Below are 20,463 nucleotides of genomic sequence, written 5' to 3'. Positions count from 1 at the left end.
GAGAGAGAATAGGAGAAAGAGATGGACCAGAGAGAGAGAGAGAGAGAGAGAGAGAGAGAGAGAGAGAGAGAGAGAGAGAGAGAGAGAGGGAGAGAGAGAGAGAGAGAGAGAGAGAGAGAGAGAGAAGAGAGGAGAAAGAGATGGACCAGAGAGAGAGAGAGAGAGAGAGAGAGAGAGACAGAGAGAGAGAGAGAGAGAGAGAGAGAGAGAGAGAGAGAGAGACAGAGAGAGAGAGAGAGAGAGAGAGAGAGAGAGAGAGAGAGAGAGAGAGAGAGAGAGAGAGAGAGAGAGAGAGGGAGAGAGAGAGAGGGAGAGAGAGAGAGAGAGAGAGAGAGAGAGAGAGAGAGAGACAGAGAGAGAGAGAGAGAGAGATAGGAGAAAGAGATGGACCAGAGAGAGAGAGAGAGAGAGAGAGAGAGAGAGAGAGAGAGACAGGGAGAGAGAGAGAGAGAGAGAGAGAGAGAGAGAGAGAGAGAGAGAGAGAGAGAGAGAGACAGAGAGAGAGAGAGAGAGAGAGAGAGAGAGAGAGAGAGAGAGAGAGAGAGAGAGAGAGAGAGACAGAGAGACAGAGAGAGAGAGAGAGAGAGACAGAGAGAGAGAGAGAGAGAGAGAGAGAGAGAGAGAGAGAGAGCAGAGAGACAGAGACAGAGAGAGCTGGGGTAGGGCTGTAAATTGAGCTCATGGTTAGTCTAGGTCACTGTGTCTGTCGGTTCAGGCTCCATATGATTCACGATCACACAGACACACACACACCGACACACATGCACACATACACACACAAACACACAAATACGCACCCACACACACAGTTCACAGACCTGCTCTCAGGAGCAGAAACCTGCTTGCAGAGCTTTAGGTTTATTTTCACTCTGTTCTGAAAACAGGGAGCGGCCTAGTCCCACCTCGCACACCAACATCTGAATTATATACTCCTAAAAAGCCGACTTCATAAACACCACGATGTTATGTATCTACGTATTGGATGTATGTAAGTGCAGTACTGGGTTTCCCCTACCCCTGAGAGAGACAGAGAGATGGGGGGGAGAGACAAAGACAGAGATGAGGGGAGACAGAGATAGACCAGAGAGAGAGAGAGAGTGAGAGAGGGATGCATGGGTATGCGTACGTGTCTATATTTGTTGACAGAAACAGAAAGTTGTTTAGTCTGGGTCGATTGACCTCTGTCCTCTCCCTCCCTGACCAGTAACTTCTGACCTCTAATCTCCAACCCCTTCCTTAGCGATGGATGTCCTGGTGACGGAGCTCAACGTTCTGCTGAAGCTGCTGGACAACGAGACTCTGAGCTTTCATACTGAGGAGAAGAAGACCTCTGTTAGGAACCTGCTGAAACAACTACAGCCCACAGGTAGGAGACTACATACAGACAGCTACAGCCACAGGTAGGAGACTACATACAGACAGCTACAGCCCACAGGTAGGAGACTACATACAGATAGCTACAGCCCACAGGTAGGAGACTACATACAGATAGCTACAGCCCACAGGTAGGAGACTACAGACAGACAGCTACAGCCACAGGTAGGAGACTACATACAGACAGCTACAGCCACAGGTAGGAGACTACATACAGACAGCTACAGCCCACAGGTAGGAGACTACATACAGACAGCTACAGCCACAGGTAGGAGACTACATACAGACAGCTACAGCCCACAGGTAGGAGACTACAGACAGACAGCTACAGCCCACAGGTAGGAGACTACATACAGACAGCTACAGCCACAGGTAGGAGATTACATACAGACAGCTACAGCCACAGGTAGGAGACTACATACAGATAGCTACAGCCACAGGTAGGAGACTACATACAGACAGCTACAGCCCACAGGTATGAGACTACATACAGACAGCTACAGCCACAGGTAGGAGACTACATACAGACAGCTACAGCCCACAGGTAGGAGACTACATACAGATAGCTACAGCCCACAGGTAGGAGACTACATACAGATAGCTACAGCCCACAGGTAGGAGACTACAGACAGACAGCTACAGCCACAGGTAGGAGACTACATACAGACAGCTACAGCCCACAGGTAGGAGACTACATACAGACAGCTACAGCCCACAGGTAGGAGACTACATACAGACAGCTACAGCCACAGGTAGGAGACTACATACAGACAGCTACAGCCCACAGGTAGGAGACTACAGACAGACAGCTACAGCCCACAGGTAGGAGACTACATACAGACAGCTACAGCCACAGGTAGGAGACTACATACAGACAGCTACAGCCACAGCTAGCAGACTACATACAGACAGCTACAGCCCACAGGTAGGAGACTACATACAGACAGCTACAGCCACAGGTAGGAGACTACATACAGACAGCTACAGCCACAGGTAGGAGACTACATACAGACAGCTACAGCCCACAGGTAGGAGACTACATACAGATAGCTACAGCCACAGGTAGGAGACTACATACAGACAGCTACAGCCACAGGTAGGAGACTACATACAGACAGCTACAGCCCACAGGTATGAGACTACATACAGACAGCTACAGCCACAGGTAGGAGACTACATACAGACAGCTACAGCCCACAGGTAGGAGACTACATACAGATAGCTACAGCCCACAGGTAGGAGACTACATACAGATAGCTACAGCCCACAGGTAGGAGACTACAGACAGACAGCTACAGCCACAGGTAGGAGACTACATACAGACAGCTACAGCCCACAGGTAGGAGACTACATACAGACAGCTACAGCCCACAGGTAGGAGACTACATACAGACAGCTACAGCCACAGGTAGGAGACTACATACAGACAGCTACAGCCCACAGGTAGGAGACTACAGACAGACAGCTACAGCCCACAGGTAGGAGACTACATACAGACAGCTACAGCCACAGGTAGGAGACTACATACAGACAGCTACAGCCACAGCTAGCAGACTACATACAGACAGCTACAGCCCACAGGTAGGAGACTACATACAGACAGCTACAGCCACAGGTAGGAGACTACATACAGACAGCTACAGCCACAGGTAGGAGACTACATACAGACAGCTACAGCCCACAGGTAGGAGACTACATACAGATAGCTACAGCCACAGCTAGCAGACTACATACAGACAGCTACAGCCCACAGGTAGGAGACTACATACAGACAGCTACAGCCACAGGTAGGAGACTACATACAGACAGCTACAGCCACAGGTAGGAGACTACATACAGACAGCTACAGCCACAGGTAGGAGACTACATACAGACAGCTACAGCCCACAGGTAGGAGACTACATACAGATAGCTACAGCCACAGGTAGGAGACTACATACAGATAGCTACAGCCACAGGTAGGAGACTACATACAGACAGCTACAGCCCACAGGTAGGAGACTACAGACAGACAGCTACAGCCACAGGTAGGAGACTACATACAGATAGCTACAGCCACAGGTAGGAGACTACATACAGACAGCTACAGCCCACAGGTAGGAGACTACAGACAGACAGCTACAGCCACAGCTAGGAGACTACATACAGACAGCTACAGCCCACAGGTAGGATACTACAGACAGACAGCTACAGCCATAGGTAGGAGACTACATACAGACAGCTACAGCCACAGCTAGGAGACTACATACAGACAGCTACAGCCACAGCTAGCAGACTACATACAGACAGCTACAGCCCACAGGTAGGAGACTACATACAGACAGCTACAGCCCACAGGTAGGAGACTACATACAGACAGCTACAGCCCACAGGTAGGAGACTACAGACAGACAGCTACAGCCACAGCTAGGAGACTACATACAGACAGCTACAGCCACAGCTAGCAGACTACATACAGACAGCTACAGCCCACAGGTAGGAGACTACATACAGACAGCTACAGCCATAGGTAGGAGACTACAGACAGACAGCTACAGCCACAGGTGGGAGACTACAGACAGACAGCTACAGCCACAGGTAGGAGACTACATACAGACAGCTACAGCCCACAGGTAGGAGACTACAGACAGACAGCTACAGCCCACAGGTAGGACACTACAGACAGACAGCTACAGCCCACAGGTAGGAGACTACATACAGACAGCTACAGCCACAGGTTGGAGACTACATACAGACAGCTACAGCCACAGGTTGGAGACTACAGACAGACAGCTACAGCCATAGGTAGGAGACTACATACAGACAGCTACAGCCACAGGTTGAGACTACAGACAGACAGCTACAGCCATAGGTAGGAGACTACATACAGACAGCTACAGCCCACAGGTAGGAGACTACATACAGACAGCTACAGCCCACAGGTAGGAGACTACATACAGACAGCTACAGCCCACAGGTAGGAGACTACATACAGACAGCTACAGCCACAGGTAGGAGACTACATACAGACAGCTACAGCCCACAGGTAGGAGACTACAGACAGACAGCTACAGCCCACAGGTAGGAGACTACATACAGACAGCTACAGCCACAGGTAGGAGACTACATACAGACAGCTACAGCCACAGCTAGCAGACTACATACAGACAGCTACAGCCCACAGGTAGGAGACTACATACAGACAGCTACAGCCACAGGTAGGAGACTACATACAGACAGCTACAGCCACAGGTAGGAGACTACATACAGACAGCTACAGCCCACAGGTAGGAGACTACATACAGATAGCTACAGCCACAGCTAGCAGACTACATACAGACAGCTACAGCCCACAGGTAGGAGACTACATACAGACAGCTACAGCCACAGGTAGGAGACTACATACAGACAGCTACAGCCACAGGTAGGAGACTACATACAGACAGCTACAGCCACAGGTAGGAGACTACATACAGACAGCTACAGCCCACAGGTAGGAGACTACATACAGATAGCTACAGCCACAGGTAGGAGACTACATACAGATAGCTACAGCCACAGGTAGGAGACTACATACAGACAGCTACAGCCCACAGGTAGGAGACTACAGACAGACAGCTACAGCCACAGGTAGGAGACTACATACAGATAGCTACAGCCACAGGTAGGAGACTACATACAGACAGCTACAGCCCACAGGTAGGAGACTACAGACAGACAGCTACAGCCACAGCTAGGAGACTACATACAGACAGCTACAGCCCACAGGTAGGATACTACAGACAGACAGCTACAGCCATAGGTAGGAGACTACATACAGACAGCTACAGCCACAGCTAGGAGACTACATACAGACAGCTACAGCCACAGCTAGCAGACTACATACAGACAGCTACAGCCCACAGGTAGGAGACTACATACAGACAGCTACAGCCCACAGGTAGGAGACTACATACAGACAGCTACAGCCCACAGGTAGGAGACTACAGACAGACAGCTACAGCCACAGCTAGGAGACTACATACAGACAGCTACAGCCACAGCTAGCAGACTACATACAGACAGCTACAGCCCACAGGTAGGAGACTACATACAGACAGCTACAGCCATAGGTAGGAGACTACAGACAGACAGCTACAGCCACAGGTGGGAGACTACAGACAGACAGCTACAGCCACAGGTAGGAGACTACATACAGACAGCTACAGCCCACAGGTAGGAGACTACAGACAGACAGCTACAGCCCACAGGTAGGACACTACAGACAGACAGCTACAGCCCACAGGTAGGAGACTACATACAGACAGCTACAGCCACAGGTTGGAGACTACATACAGACAGCTACAGCCACAGGTTGGAGACTACAGACAGACAGCTACAGCCATAGGTAGGAGACTACATACAGACAGCTACAGCCACAGGTTGGAGACTACAGACAGACAGCTACAGCCATAGGTAGGAGACTACATACAGACAGCTACAGCCCACAGGTAGGAGACTACATACAGACAGCTACAGCCCACAGGTAGGAGACTACATACCGACAGCTACAGCCCACAGGTAGGAGACTACATACAGACAGCTACAGCCCACAGGTAGGAGACTACATACAGACAGCTACAGCCCACAGGTAGGAGACTACATACAGACAGCTATAGCCACAGGTAGGAGACTACATACAGACAGCTACAGCCACAGCTAGGAGACTACAGACAGACAGCTACAGCCACAGGTTGGAGACTACAGACAGACAGCTACAGCCACAGCTAGGAGACTACAGACAGACAGCTACAGCCACAGGTAGGAGACTACAGACAGACAGCTACAGCCCACAGGTAGGAGACTACAGACAGACAGCTACAGCCACAGGTAGGAGACTACATACAGACAGCTACAGCCACAGGTAGGAGACTACAGACAGACAGCTACAGCCACAGGTTGGAGACTACAGACAGACAGCTACAGCCCACAGGTAGGAGACTACAGACAGACAGCTACAGCCATAGGTAGGAGACTACATACAGACAGCTACAGCCACAGGTAGGAGACTACAGACAGACAGCTACAGCCACAGGTAGGAGACTACAGACAGACAGCTACAGCCATAGGTAGGAGACTACATACAGACAGCTACAGCCACAGGTTGGAGACTACAGACAGACAGCTACAGCCCACAGGTAGGAGACTACAGACAGACAGCTACAGCCACAGCTAGGAGACTACATACAGACAGCTACAGCCCACAGGTAGGATACTACAGACAGACAGCTACAGCCATAGGTAGGAGACTACATACAGACAGCTACAGCCACAGCTAGGAGACTACATACAGACAGCTACAGCCCACAGGTAGGAGACTACAGACAGACAGCTACAGCCACAGCTAGGAGACTACATACAGACAGCTACAGCCCACAGGTAGGATACTACAGACAGACAGCTACAGCCATAGGTAGGAGACTACATACAGACAGCTACAGCCACAGCTAGGAGACTACATACAGACAGCTACAGCCACAGCTAGCAGACTACATACAGACAGCTACAGCCCACAGGTAGGAGACTACATACAGACAGCTACAGCCCACAGGTAGGAGACTACATACAGACAGCTACAGCCCACAGGTAGGAGACTACAGACAGACAGCTACAGCCACAGCTAGGAGACTACATACAGACAGCTACAGCCACAGCTAGCAGACTACATACAGACAGCTACAGCCCACAGGTAGGAGACTACATACAGACAGCTACAGCCATAGGTAGGAGACTACAGACAGACAGCTACAGCCACAGGTGGGAGACTACAGACAGACAGCTACAGCCACAGGTAGGAGACTACATACAGACAGCTACAGCCCACAGGTAGGAGACTACATACAGACAGCTACAGCCACAGGTAGGAGACTACATACAGACAGCTACAGCCATAGGTAGGAGACTACATACAGACAGCTACAGCCACAGGTTGGAGACTACAGACAGACAGCTACAGCCATAGGTAGGAGACTACATACAGACAGCTACAGCCCACAGGTAGGAGACTACATACAGACAGCTACAGCCCACAGGTAGGAGACTACATACCGACAGCTACAGCCCACAGGTAGGAGACTACATACAGACAGCTACAGCCCACAGGTAGGAGACTACATACAGACAGCTACAGCCCACAGGTAGGAGACTACATACAGACAGCTATAGCCACAGGTAGGAGACTACATACAGACAGCTACAGCCACAGCTAGGAGACTACAGACAGACAGCTACAGCCACAGGTTGGAGACTACAGACAGACAGCTACAGCCACAGCTAGGAGACTACAGACAGACAGCTACAGCCACAGGTAGGAGACTACAGACAGACAGCTACAGCCCACAGGTAGGAGACTACAGACAGACAGCTACAGCCACAGGTAGGAGACTACATACAGACAGCTACAGCCACAGGTAGGAGACTACAGACAGACAGCTACAGCCACAGGTTGGAGACTACAGACAGACAGCTACAGCCCACAGGTAGGAGACTACAGACAGACAGCTACAGCCATAGGTAGGAGACTACATACAGACAGCTACAGCCACAGGTAGGAGACTACAGACAGACAGCTACAGCCACAGGTAGGAGACTACAGACAGACAGCTACAGCCATAGGTAGGAGACTACATACAGACAGCTACAGCCACAGGTTGGAGACTACAGACAGACAGCTACAGCCCACAGGTAGGAGACTACAGACAGACAGCTACAGCCACAGCTAGGAGACTACATACAGACAGCTACAGCCCACAGGTAGGATACTACAGACAGACAGCTACAGCCATAGGTAGGAGACTACATACAGACAGCTACAGCCACAGCTAGGAGACTACATACAGACAGCTACAGCCACAGCTAGCAGACTACATACAGACAGCTACAGCCCACAGGTAGGAGACTACATACAGACAGCTACAGCCCACAGGTAGGAGACTACATACAGACAGCTACAGCCCACAGGTAGGAGACTACAGACAGACAGCTACAGCCACAGCTAGGAGACTACATACAGACAGCTACAGCCACAGCTAGCAGACTACATACAGACAGCTACAGCCCACAGGTAGGAGACTACATACAGACAGCTACAGCCATAGGTAGGAGACTACAGACAGACAGCTACAGCCACAGGTAGGAGACTACAGACAGACAGCTACAGCCACAGGTAGGAGACTACATACAGACAGCTACAGCCCACAGGTAGGAGACTACAGACAGACAGCTACAGCCCACAGGTAGGAGACTACAGACAGACAGCTACAGCCCACAGGTAGGAGACTACATACAGACAGCTACAGCCACAGGTTGGAGACTACATACAGACAGCTACAGCCACAGGTTGGAGACTACAGACAGACAGCTACAGCCATAGGTAGGAGACTACATACAGACAGCTACAGCCACAGGTTGGAGACTACAGACAGACAGCTACAGCCATAGGTAGGAGACTACATACAGACAGCTACAGCCCACAGGTAGGAGACTACATACAGACAGCTACAGCCCACAGGTAGGAGACTACATACCGACAGCTACAGCCCACAGGTAGGAGACTACATACAGACAGCTACAGCCCACAGGTAGGAGACTACATACAGACAGCTACAGCCCACAGGTAGGAGACTACATACAGACAGCTATAGCCACAGGTAGGAGACTACATACAGACAGCTACAGCCACAGCTAGGAGACTACAGACAGACAGCTACAGCCACAGGTTGAGACTACAGACAGACAGCTACAGCCACAGCTAGGAGACTACAGACAGACAGCTACAGCCACAGGTAGGAGACTACAGACAGACAGCTACAGCCCACAGGTAGGAGACTACAGACAGACAGCTACAGCCACAGGTAGGAGACTACATACAGACAGCTACAGCCACAGGTAGGAGACTACAGACAGACAGCTACAGCCACAGGTTGGAGACTACAGACAGACAGCTACAGCCCACAGGTAGGAGACTACAGACAGACAGCTACAGCCATAGGTAGGAGACTACATACAGACAGCTACAGCCACAGGTAGGAGACTACAGACAGACAGCTACAGCCACAGGTAGGAGACTACAGACAGACAGCTACAGCCATAGGTAGGAGACTACATACAGACAGCTACAGCCACAGGTTGGAGACTACAGACAGACAGCTACAGCCCACAGGTAGGAGACTACAGACAGACAGCTACAGCCACAGGTAGGAGACTACAGACAGACAGCTACAGCCATAGGTAGGAGACTACATACAGACAGCTACAGCCACAGGTTGGAGACTACAGACAGACAGCTACAGCCCACAGGTAGGAGACTACAGACAGACAGCTACAGCCATAGGTAGGAGACTACATACAGACAGCTACAGCCATAGGTAGGAGACTACATACAGACAGGTACAGCCACAGGTTGGAGACTACAGACAGACAGCTACAGCCCACAGGTAGGAGACTACAGACAGACAGCTACAGCCACAGGTAGGAGACTACAGACAGACAGCTACAGCCCACAGGTAGGAGACTACATACAGACAGCTACAGCCACAGGTTGGAGACTACAGACAGACAGCTACAGCCATAGGTAGGAGACTACATACAGACAGCTACAGCCACAGGTTGGAGACTACAGACAGACAGCTACAGCCCACAGGTAGGAGACTACAGACAGACAGCTACAGCCACAGGTAGGAGACTACAGACAGACAGCTACAGCCATAGGTAGGAGACTACATACAGACAGCTACAGCCACAGGTTGGAGACTACAGACAGACAGCTACAGCCATAGGTAGGAGACTACATACAGACAGCTACAGCCCACAGGTAGGAGACTTCATACAGACAGCTACAGCCCACAGGTAGGAGACTACAGACAGACAGCTACAGCCACAGCTAGGAGACTACATACAGACAGCTACAGCCCACAGGTAGGAGACTACATACAGACAGCTACAGCCATAGGTAGGAGACTACAGACAGACAGCTACAGCCACAGGTAGGAGACTACATACAGACAGCTACAGCCCACAGGTAGGAGACTACATACAGACAGCTACAGCCCACAGGTAGGAGACTACATACCGACAGCTACAGCCCACAGGTAGGAGACTACATACAGACAGCTACAGCCCACAGGTAGGAGACTACATACAGACAGCTACAGCCCACAGGTAGGAGACTACATACAGACAGCTATAGCCACAGGTAGGAGACTACATACAGACAGCTACAGCCACAGCTAGGAGACTACAGACAGACAGCTACAGCCACAGGTTGGAGACTACAGACAGACAGCTACAGCCACAGCTAGGAGACTACAGACAGACAGCTACAGCCACAGGTAGGAGACTACAGACAGACAGCTACAGCCCACAGGTAGGAGACTACAGACAGACAGCTACAGCCACAGGTAGGAGACTACATACAGACAGCTACAGCCACAGGTAGGAGACTACAGACAGACAGCTACAGCCACAGGTTGGAGACTACAGACAGACAGCTACAGCCCACAGGTAGGGAGACTACAGACAGACAGCTACAGCCATAGGTAGGAGACTACATACAGACAGCTACAGCCACAGGTAGGAGACTACAGACAGACAGCTACAGCCACAGGTAGGAGACTACAGACAGACAGCTACAGCCATAGGTAGGAGACTACATACAGACAGCTACAGCCACAGGTTGGAGACTACAGACAGACAGCTACAGCCCACAGGTAGGAGACTACAGACAGACAGCTACAGCCACAGGTAGGAGACTACAGACAGACAGCTACAGCCATAGGTAGGAGACTACATACAGACAGCTACAGCCACAGGTTGGAGACTACAGACAGACAGCTACAGCCCACAGGTAGGAGACTACAGACAGACAGCTACAGCCATAGGTAGGAGACTACATACAGACAGCTACAGCCATAGGTAGGAGACTACATACAGACAGGTACAGCCACAGGTTGGAGACTACAGACAGACAGCTACAGCCCACAGGTAGGAGACTACAGACAGACAGCTACAGCCACAGGTAGGAGACTACAGACAGACAGCTACAGCCCACAGGTAGGAGACTACATACAGACAGCTACAGCCACAGGTTGGAGACTACAGACAGACAGCTACAGCCATAGGTAGGAGACTACATACAGACAGCTACAGCCACAGGTTGGAGACTACAGACAGACAGCTACAGCCCACAGGTAGGAGACTACAGACAGACAGCTACAGCCACAGGTAGGAGACTACAGACAGACAGCTACAGCCATAGGTAGGAGACTACATACAGACAGCTACAGCCACAGGTTGGAGACTACAGACAGACAGCTACAGCCATAGGTAGGAGACTACATACAGACAGCTACAGCCCACAGGTAGGAGACTTCATACAGACAGCTACAGCCCACAGGTAGGAGACTACAGACAGACAGCTACAGCCACAGCTAGGAGACTACATACAGACAGCTACAGCCCACAGGTAGGAGACTACATACAGACAGCTACAGCCATAGGTAGGAGACTACAGACAGACAGCTACAGCCACAGGTAGGAGACTACATACAGACAGCTACAGCCACAGGTTGGAGACTACAGACAGACAGCTACAGCCCACAGGTAGGAGACTACAGACAGACAGCTACAGCCATAGGTAGGAGACTACATACAGACAGCTACAGCCACAGGTAGGAGACTACAGACAGACAGCTACAGCCACAGGTAGGAGACTACAGACAGACAGCTACAGCCATAGGTAGGAGACTACATACAGACAGCTACAGCCACAGGTAGGAGACTACAGACAGACAGCTACAGCCACAGGTAGGAGACTACAGACAGACAGCTACAGCCACAGGTTGGAGACTACAGACAGACAGCTACAGCCCACAGGTAGGAGACTACAGACAGACAGCTACAGCCACAGGTAGGAGACTACAGACAGACAGCTACAGCCACAGGTAGGAGACTACATACAGACAGCTACAGCCACAGGTTGGAGACTACAGACAGACAGCTACAGCCACAGGTAGGAGACTACATACAGACAGCTACAGCCACAGGTTGGAGACTACAGACAGACAGCTACAGCCATAGGTAGGAGACTACATACAGACAGCTACAGCCCACAGGTAGGAGACTACATACAGACAGCTACAGCCCACAGGTAGGAGACTACAGACAGACAGCTACAGCCACAGCTAGGAGACTACATACAGACAGCTACAGCCATAGGTAGGAGACTACAGACAGACAGCTACAGCCACAGGTAGGAGACTACAGACAGACAGCTACAGCCACAGGTAGGAGACTACAGACAGACAGCTACAGCCACAGGTTGGAGACTACAGACAGACAGCTACAGCCCACAGGTAGGAGACTACAGACAGACAGCTACAGCCACAGGTAGGAGACTACAGACAGACAGCTACAGCCACAGGTAGGAGACTACATACAGACAGCTACAGCCACAGGTTGGAGACTACAGACAGACAGCTACAGCCACAGGTAGGAGACTACATACAGAAAGCTACAGTCACAGGTTGGAGACTACAGACAGACAGCTACAGCCATAGGTAGGAGACTACATACAGACAGCTACAGCCCACAGGTAGGAGACTACATACAGACAGCTACAGCCCACAGGTAGGAGACTACAGACAGACAGCTACAGCCACAGCTAGGAGACTACATACAGACAGCTACAGCCATAGGTAGGAGACTACAGACAGACAGCTACAGCCACAGGTAGGAGACTACATACAGACAGCTACAGCCATAGGTAGGAGACTACAGACAGACAGCTACAGCCACAGGTAGGAGACTACAGACAGACAGCTACAGCCCACAGGTAGGAGACTACATACAGACAGCTACAGCCCACAGGTAGGAGACTACATACAGATAGCTACAGCCACAGCTAGGAGACTACAGACAGACAGCTACAGCCACAGCTAGAAGACTACAGACAGACAGCTACAGCCACAGGTAGGAGACTACAGACAGACAGCTACAGCCCACAGGTAGGAGACTACAGACAGACAGCTACAGCCATAGGTAGGAGACTACAGACAGACAGCTACAGCCATAGGTAGGAGACTACATACAGACAGCTACAGCCACAGGTAGGAGACTACAGACAGACAGCTACAGCCACAGGTAGGAGACTACATACAGACAGCTACAGCCATAGGTAGGAGACTACATACAGACAGCTACAGCCACAGGTTGGAGACTACAGACAGACAGCTACAGCCCACAGGTAGGAGACTACAGACAGACAGCTACAGCCATAGGTAGGAGACTACATACAGACAGCTACAGCCACAGGTAGGAGACTACATACAGACAGCTACAGCCCACAGGTAGGAGACTACAGACAGACAGCTACAGCCACAGCTAGGAGACTACAGACAGACAGCTACAGCCCACAGGTAGGAGACTACAGACAGACAGCTACAGCCACAGGTAGGAGACTACATACAGACAGCTACAGCCACAGGTAGGAGACTACATACAGACAGCTACAGCCACAGGTAGGAGACTACAGACAGACAGCTACAGCCCACAGGTAGGAGACTACATACAGACAGCTACAGCCACAGGTAGGAGACTACATACAGACAGCTACAGCCCACAGGTAGGAGACTACATACAGACAGCTACAGCCACAGCTAGGAGACTACATACAGACAGCTACAGCCCACAGGTAGGAGACTACAGACAGACAGCTACAGCCACAGCTAGGAGACTACAGACAGACAGCTACAGCCCACAGGTAGGAGACTACATACAGACAGCTACAGCCACAGGTAGGAGACTACATACAGACAGCTACAGCCCACAGGTAGGAGACTACATACAGACAGCTACAGCCCACAGGTAGGAGACTACAGACAGACAGCTACAGCCACAGCTAGGAGACTACAGACAGACAGCTACAGCCACAGCTAGGAGACTACAGACAGACAGCTACAGCCACAGCTAGGAGACTACATACAGACAGCTACAGCCACAGCTAGGAGACTACAGACAGACAGCTACAGCCCACAGGTAGGAGACTACATACAGACAGCTACAGCCACAGGTAGGATACTACATACAGACAGCTACAGCCCACAGGTAGGAGACTACAGATAGACAGCTACAGCCACAGCTAGGAGACTACATACAGACAGCTACAGCCCACAGGTAGGAGACTACAGACAGACAGCTACAGCCACAGCTAGGAGACTACAGACAGACAGCTACAGCCCACAGGTAGGAGACTACATACAGACAGCTACAGCCACAGGTAGGAGACTACATACAGACAGCTACAGCCACAGGTAGTAGACTACATACAGACAGCTACAGCCCACAGGTAGGAGACTACAGACAGACAGCTACAGCCACAGCTAGGAGACTACAGACAGACAGCTACAGCCACAGCTAGGAGACTACAGACAGACAGCTACAGCCACAGGTAGGAGACTACATACAGACAGCTACAGCCCACAGGTAGGAGACTACAGACAGACAGCTACAGCCCACAGGTAGGAGACTACATACAGACAGCTACAGCCACAGGTAGGAGACTACATACAGACAGCTACAGCCACAGGTAGGAGACTACATACAGACAGCTACAGCCCACAGGTAGGAGACTACAGATAGACAGCTACAGCCACAGCTAGGAGACTACAGACAGACAGCTACAGCTAGGAGACTACAGACAGACAGCTACAGCCACAGCTAGGAGACTACATACAGACAGCTACAGCCACAGGTAGGAGACTACAGACAGACAGCTACAGCCACAGGTAGGAGACTACATACAGACAGCTACAGCCCACAGGTAGGAGACTACAGACAGACAGTTACAGGTATAGACCAGACCTGGATTCAATTTCTAATTGAAATAGTTCAAATACTTTTAAGCTTTTGCTTTAGTCTGCCAGAGTGCCAGATGGAAGGGGGTTTGTACAGGCAAACTCAGTAAAGCACAGATGCTTGAATTTATTTTATTATTTTATTACGTTTTTTGTTTATTAACCTTCATCTAATTAGGCAAGTCGAAATGATTTCAAATAGTAATTGAACCCTGGTCTTATATAGACAGAGATAGACAGATAGGAACAGACAGACAGTAAACAGAGACTTCACAGATAAAGTGAAATCAAACAATATAATAGTGTGTGTTGATACAGCATGTTTTGTCTCAGTGACAGGACCAGACTACTTGTCCATGAACACGTCAGTCTACAGACACGGCACCAGCTTTGTGGAATCCCTCTTCGAGACCTTTGGTGAGTTTGGTTCTCGGGGCGGTACTAACTTTATTTGAACATGCAGGGCATCAATAAAGGAGAAGTTAAAGATTTTACAACCGTTTCTCCTGGCCCATTTTCAGGGTGAGCAACCGCCTAACTTCAAGTTGTAAAATCCTGAACTTTCCCTTTAACTGTCTTCTACCTCTGTCCAGACTGTGACCTGGGGGAGCTGAAAGACATGACAGAGGACAGGAAAGAGAAGCAGGACACACACACAGAGACACACACTGACACAATACCCTCAAAACAGGTGAGCTACGCATAACACACAGTTATTGTTCCTGTGTGTTCATACATGTGTTTTTATGTGTGTCTATGAATCTGAAGTACTGTTTATCAATCCTAGTCACCATTGAATCGTTCCCCTCAAGAACAATGACGCTCTGGAATTAAATCATAGCTGGCCCATGTGGAGCATAAGCTGTGATATCACCCTGTACATAAAGGTGTGGGGGGTGACAGAGGTATGGCAGTAAGGGAGGATGACAGAGAGGTATGGCAGTAAGGGAGGGTGACAGAGAGGTATGGCAGTAAGGGAGGATGACGGAGAGGTATGGCAGTAAGGGAGGATGACAGAGAGGTGTGGCAGTAAGGGAGGATGACAGAGAGGTATGGCAGTAAGGGAGGATGACAGAGAGGTATGGCAGTAAGGGAGGATGACAGAGAGGTATGGCAGTAAGGAAGGATGACAGAGAGGTATGGCAGTAAGGGAGGATGACAGAGAGGTGTGGCAGTAAGGGAGGATGACAGAGAGGTATGGCAGTAAGGGAGGATGACAGAGAGGTATGGCAGTAAGGGAGGATGACAGAGAGGTATGGCAGTAAGGGAGGATGACAGAGAGGTATGGCAGTAAGGGAGGATGACAGAGAGGTATGGCAGTAAGGAGGATGACAGAGAGGTATAGCTGTAAGGGAGGATGACAGAGAGGTATGGCAGTAAGGGAGGACGACAGAGAGGTATGGCAGTAAGGGAGGATGACAGAGAGGTATGGCTGTAAGGGAGGATGACAGAGAGGTATGGCAGTAAGGGAGGATGACAGAGAGGTATGGCAGTAAGGGAGGATAACAGAGAGGTATGGCAGTAAGGGAGGATGACAGAGAGGTATGGCTGTAAGGGAGGATGACAGAGAGGTATGGCAGTAAGGGAGGGTGACAGAGAGGTATGGCAGTAAGGGAGGATAACAGAGAGGTATGGCAGTAAGGGAGGATGACAGAGAGGTATGGCAGTAAGGGTGGATGACAGAGAGGTATGGCTGTAAGGGAGGGTGAAGGACAGGTATGGCTGTAAGGGAGGATAACAGAGAGGTATAGCTGTAAGGGAGGATGACAGAGAGGTATGGCTGTAAGGGAGGATGACAGAGCGGTATGGCTGTAAGGGCGGATGACAGAGAGGTATGGCTGCAAGGGAGGATTACAGAGAGCTACAGCAGTAAGGGAGGATGCCAGAGAGGTATGGCAGTAAGGGAGTATTACAGAGAGGATTGACAGTAAGGGAGGATGATAGAGAGATATGGCAGTAAGGGAGGATGACAGAGAGGTATGGCAGTAAGGGAGGATGATAGAGAGGATTGACAGTAAGGGAGGATGACAGAGAGGTATGGCAGTAAGGGGGATGATAGAGAGATATGGCAGAAAGGGTGGATGACAGAAAGGCATGGCAGTAAGGGAGGATGACAGAGAGGTATGGCTGCAAGGGAGGTTTACAGAGAGCTACAGCAGTAAGGGAGGATGCCAGAGAGGTATGGCAGTATGGGAGGATGATAGAGAGATATGGCAGTAAGGGAGGATGACAGAGAGGTATGGCAGTATGGGAGGATGATAGAGAGATATGGCAGTAAGGGAGGATGACAGAGAGGTATGGCAGTAAGGGAGGATGACAGAGAGGTATGGCAGTAAGGGAGGATGGCAGAGAGGTATGGCTGCAAGGGAGGATTACAGAGAGCTACAGCAGTAAGGGAGGATGACAGAGAGGTATGGCAGTAAGGGAGTATTACAGAGAGGATTGACAGTAAGGGAGGATAACAGAGAGGTATGGCAGTATGGGAGGATGATAGAGAGATATGGCAGTAAGGGAGGATGACAGAGAGGTATGGCAGTAAGGGAGGATGATAGAGAGGATTGACAGTAAGGGAGGATGACAGAGAGGTATGGCAGTAAGTGTGATGATAGAGAGATATGGCAGAAAGGGTGTATGACAGAAAGGCATGGCTGTAAGGGAGGATAACAGAGAGGTATGGCTGCAAGGGAGGATTACAGAGAGCTACAGCAGTAAGGGAGGATGCCAGAGAGGTATGGCAGTATGGGAGGATGATAGAGAGATATGGCAGTAAGGGAGAATTACAATGAGGTATGGCAGTAACGGTGGATGATAGAGAGGTATGGCAGTATGGGAGGATGATAGAGAGATATGGTAGTAAGGGAGGATTACAAAGAGGTATGGCAGTAAGGGAGGATGACAGAGAGGTATGGCTGTAAGGGAGGATGACAGAGAGGATGGCTGTAAGGGAGGATGACAGAGAGGTATAGCTGTAAGGGAGGATGACAGAGTGGTATGGCAGTAAGGGAGGATGACAGAGAGGTTTGGCAGTAAGGGAGGATGACAGAGAGGTATGGCTGTAAGGGAGGATGACAGAGAGGTATGGCAGTAAAGGAGGATGACAGAGAGGTATGGCAGTAAGGGAGGATGACAGAGAGGTATGGCTGTAAGGGAGGATTGACAGAGAGGTATGGCTGTAAGGGATGATAACAGAGAGTTATAGCTGTAAGGGAGGATGACAGAGAGGTATGGCAGTAAGGGAGGATGACAGAGAGGTATAGCTGTAAGGGAGGATGACAGAGAGGTATAGCTGTAAGGGAGGATGACAGAGAGGTATGGTAGTAAGGGAGGATGACAGAGAGGTATGGCAGTAAGGGAGGATGACAGAGAGGTATGGCTGTAAGGGAGGATGACAGAGAGGTATGGCTGTAAGAGAGGATGACAGAGAGGTATAGCTGTAAGGGAGGATGACAGAGAGGTATGGCAGTAAGGGAGGATGACAGAGAGGTATGGCTGTAAGGGAGGATGACAGAGAGGTATAGCTGTAAGGGAGGATGACAGAGAGGTATGGCTGTAAGGGAGGATGACAGATTTATACCTGTAAGGGAGGATGACAGAGAGGTATGGCAGTAAGGGAGGATGACAGAGAGGTATTGCTGTAAGAGAGGGTGACAGAGAGGTATGGCTGTAAGGGAGGATGACAGAGAGGTATAGCTGTAAGGGAGGGTGACAGAGAGGTATGGCAGTAAGGGAGGATGACAGAGTGGTATGGCTGTAAGGGAGGATGACAGAGAGGTATGGCAGTAAGGGGGATGATAGAGAGATATGGCAGTAAGGGTGGATGACAGAAAGGCATGGCAGTAAGGGGGATGACATAGAGGTATGGCTGCAAGGGAGGATTACAGAGAGCTACAGCAGTAAGGGAGGATGACAGAGAGTTATGGCAGTAAGGGAGGATTACAGAGAGGATTGACAGTAAGGGAGGATAACAGAGAGGTATGGCAGTATAGGAGGATGACAGAGAGGTATGGCAGCATGGGAGGATGATAGAGAGATATGGCAGTAAGGGAGGATGACAGAGAGATATGGCAGTAAGGGAGGATGACAGAGAGGTATGGCAGTATGGGAGGATGATAGAGAGATATGGCAGTAAGCGAGGATTACAAAGAGGTATGGCAGTAACTGTGGATGACAGAGAGGTATGGCAGTAAGGGTGGATGACAGAAAGGTATTGCAGTAAGAAAGATTTGAACAGGACAGACAATACAGGTGTTTCTGGAGTGTAGTGCTGTCTCTCTCTCACTCTCTCTTGTTTTCTTTCTCACCCTCTCTCTTTCCCTCTCTTTCTCTGCAGCTGCAGGGCAGTTATAACAAGTCCCTCTATCTGTCAGTCAGTGTCCGTATGTCAGTCTCCTCTGAGACCTGCTACAGCTCCCCACTGAACTATTAGCAGTCAGTGAGAGAGAAGGAGGAGGGGAGAGGGAGAGAGAGGGGGGGTTGGACCAAGGGAGAGAAAGATAGAGCAAGAGGGACCGAGGGGGGTTGGACCAAGGGAGAGAAAGAGAGAGCGAGAGGGACCGAGGGGGGTTGGACCAAGGGAGAGAAAGAGAGAGCGAGAGGGACCGAGGGAGAGAGAGAGAGAGGGATGGGGGTTGGACAAAGGAGAGAAAGATAGAGAGAGAGGGACCGAGGGAGAGAGAGTTAGAGAGAGAGGGACCGAGGGAGAGAGAGAGAGAGAGAGATAGAGAGAGAGGAAGAGGGCTGGTTGGACCAAGGGAGTGAAAGATAGAGCGAGAGGGACCGAGGGGGGATGGACCAATGGAGAGAAAGAGAGAGCGAGAGGGACCGAGGGAGAGAGAGAGATATAGAGAGAGAGGAAGAGGGCTGGTTGGACCAAGGGAGAGAAAGATAGAGCGAGAGGGACCGAGGGGGGGGGGGTTGGACCAAGGGAGAGAAAGAGAGAGCGAGAGGGACCGAGGGAGAGAGAGAGGGACGGGGGGTTGGACAAAGGGAGAGAAAGATAGAGAGAGGGGGACCGAGGGAGAGAGAGAGAGAGATAGAGAGGGAGGAAGGGGCGGGTTGGACCAAGGGAGAGAAAGATAGAGCGAGAGGGACCGAGGGCGAGAGAGAGAGAGAGAGGGGGGTTGGACCAAGGGAGAGAAAGATAGAGAGAGAGGGACCAAGGGAGAGAGAGTTAGAGAGAGAGATAGAGAGAGAGGAAGGGGGCGGGTTGGACCAAGGGAGA

At 50.6% G+C, this 20,463-nt stretch overlaps 1 protein-coding gene across 1 annotated transcript; it reads left to right on the top strand.

The window, feature by feature from the left end:
• Positions 1-1,216: 1,216 nt before the first annotated feature.
• Positions 1,217-15,933, top strand: LOC135535785 (actin filament-associated protein 1-like 1; the record flags this gene model as incomplete). The annotated part of the gene is made up of 3 exons (XM_064962215.1): positions 1,217-1,366; positions 15,576-15,659; positions 15,836-15,933. Coding segments are annotated over exons 1-3 (306 nt in total), but the record flags the coding sequence as incomplete, so codon positions are not given.
• Between the last annotated feature and the right edge of the window lie 4,530 nt (positions 15,934-20,463).

Source organism: Oncorhynchus masou, unplaced genomic scaffold, assembly GCF_036934945.1.
Source record: "Oncorhynchus masou masou isolate Uvic2021 unplaced genomic scaffold, UVic_Omas_1.1 unplaced_scaffold_5157, whole genome shotgun sequence".
NCBI lineage: Eukaryota > Metazoa > Chordata > Actinopteri > Salmoniformes > Salmonidae > Oncorhynchus > Oncorhynchus masou.
Note: the sequence above shows the minus strand (reverse complement) of the source record. Positions and strands in the feature narration are given on the sequence as shown.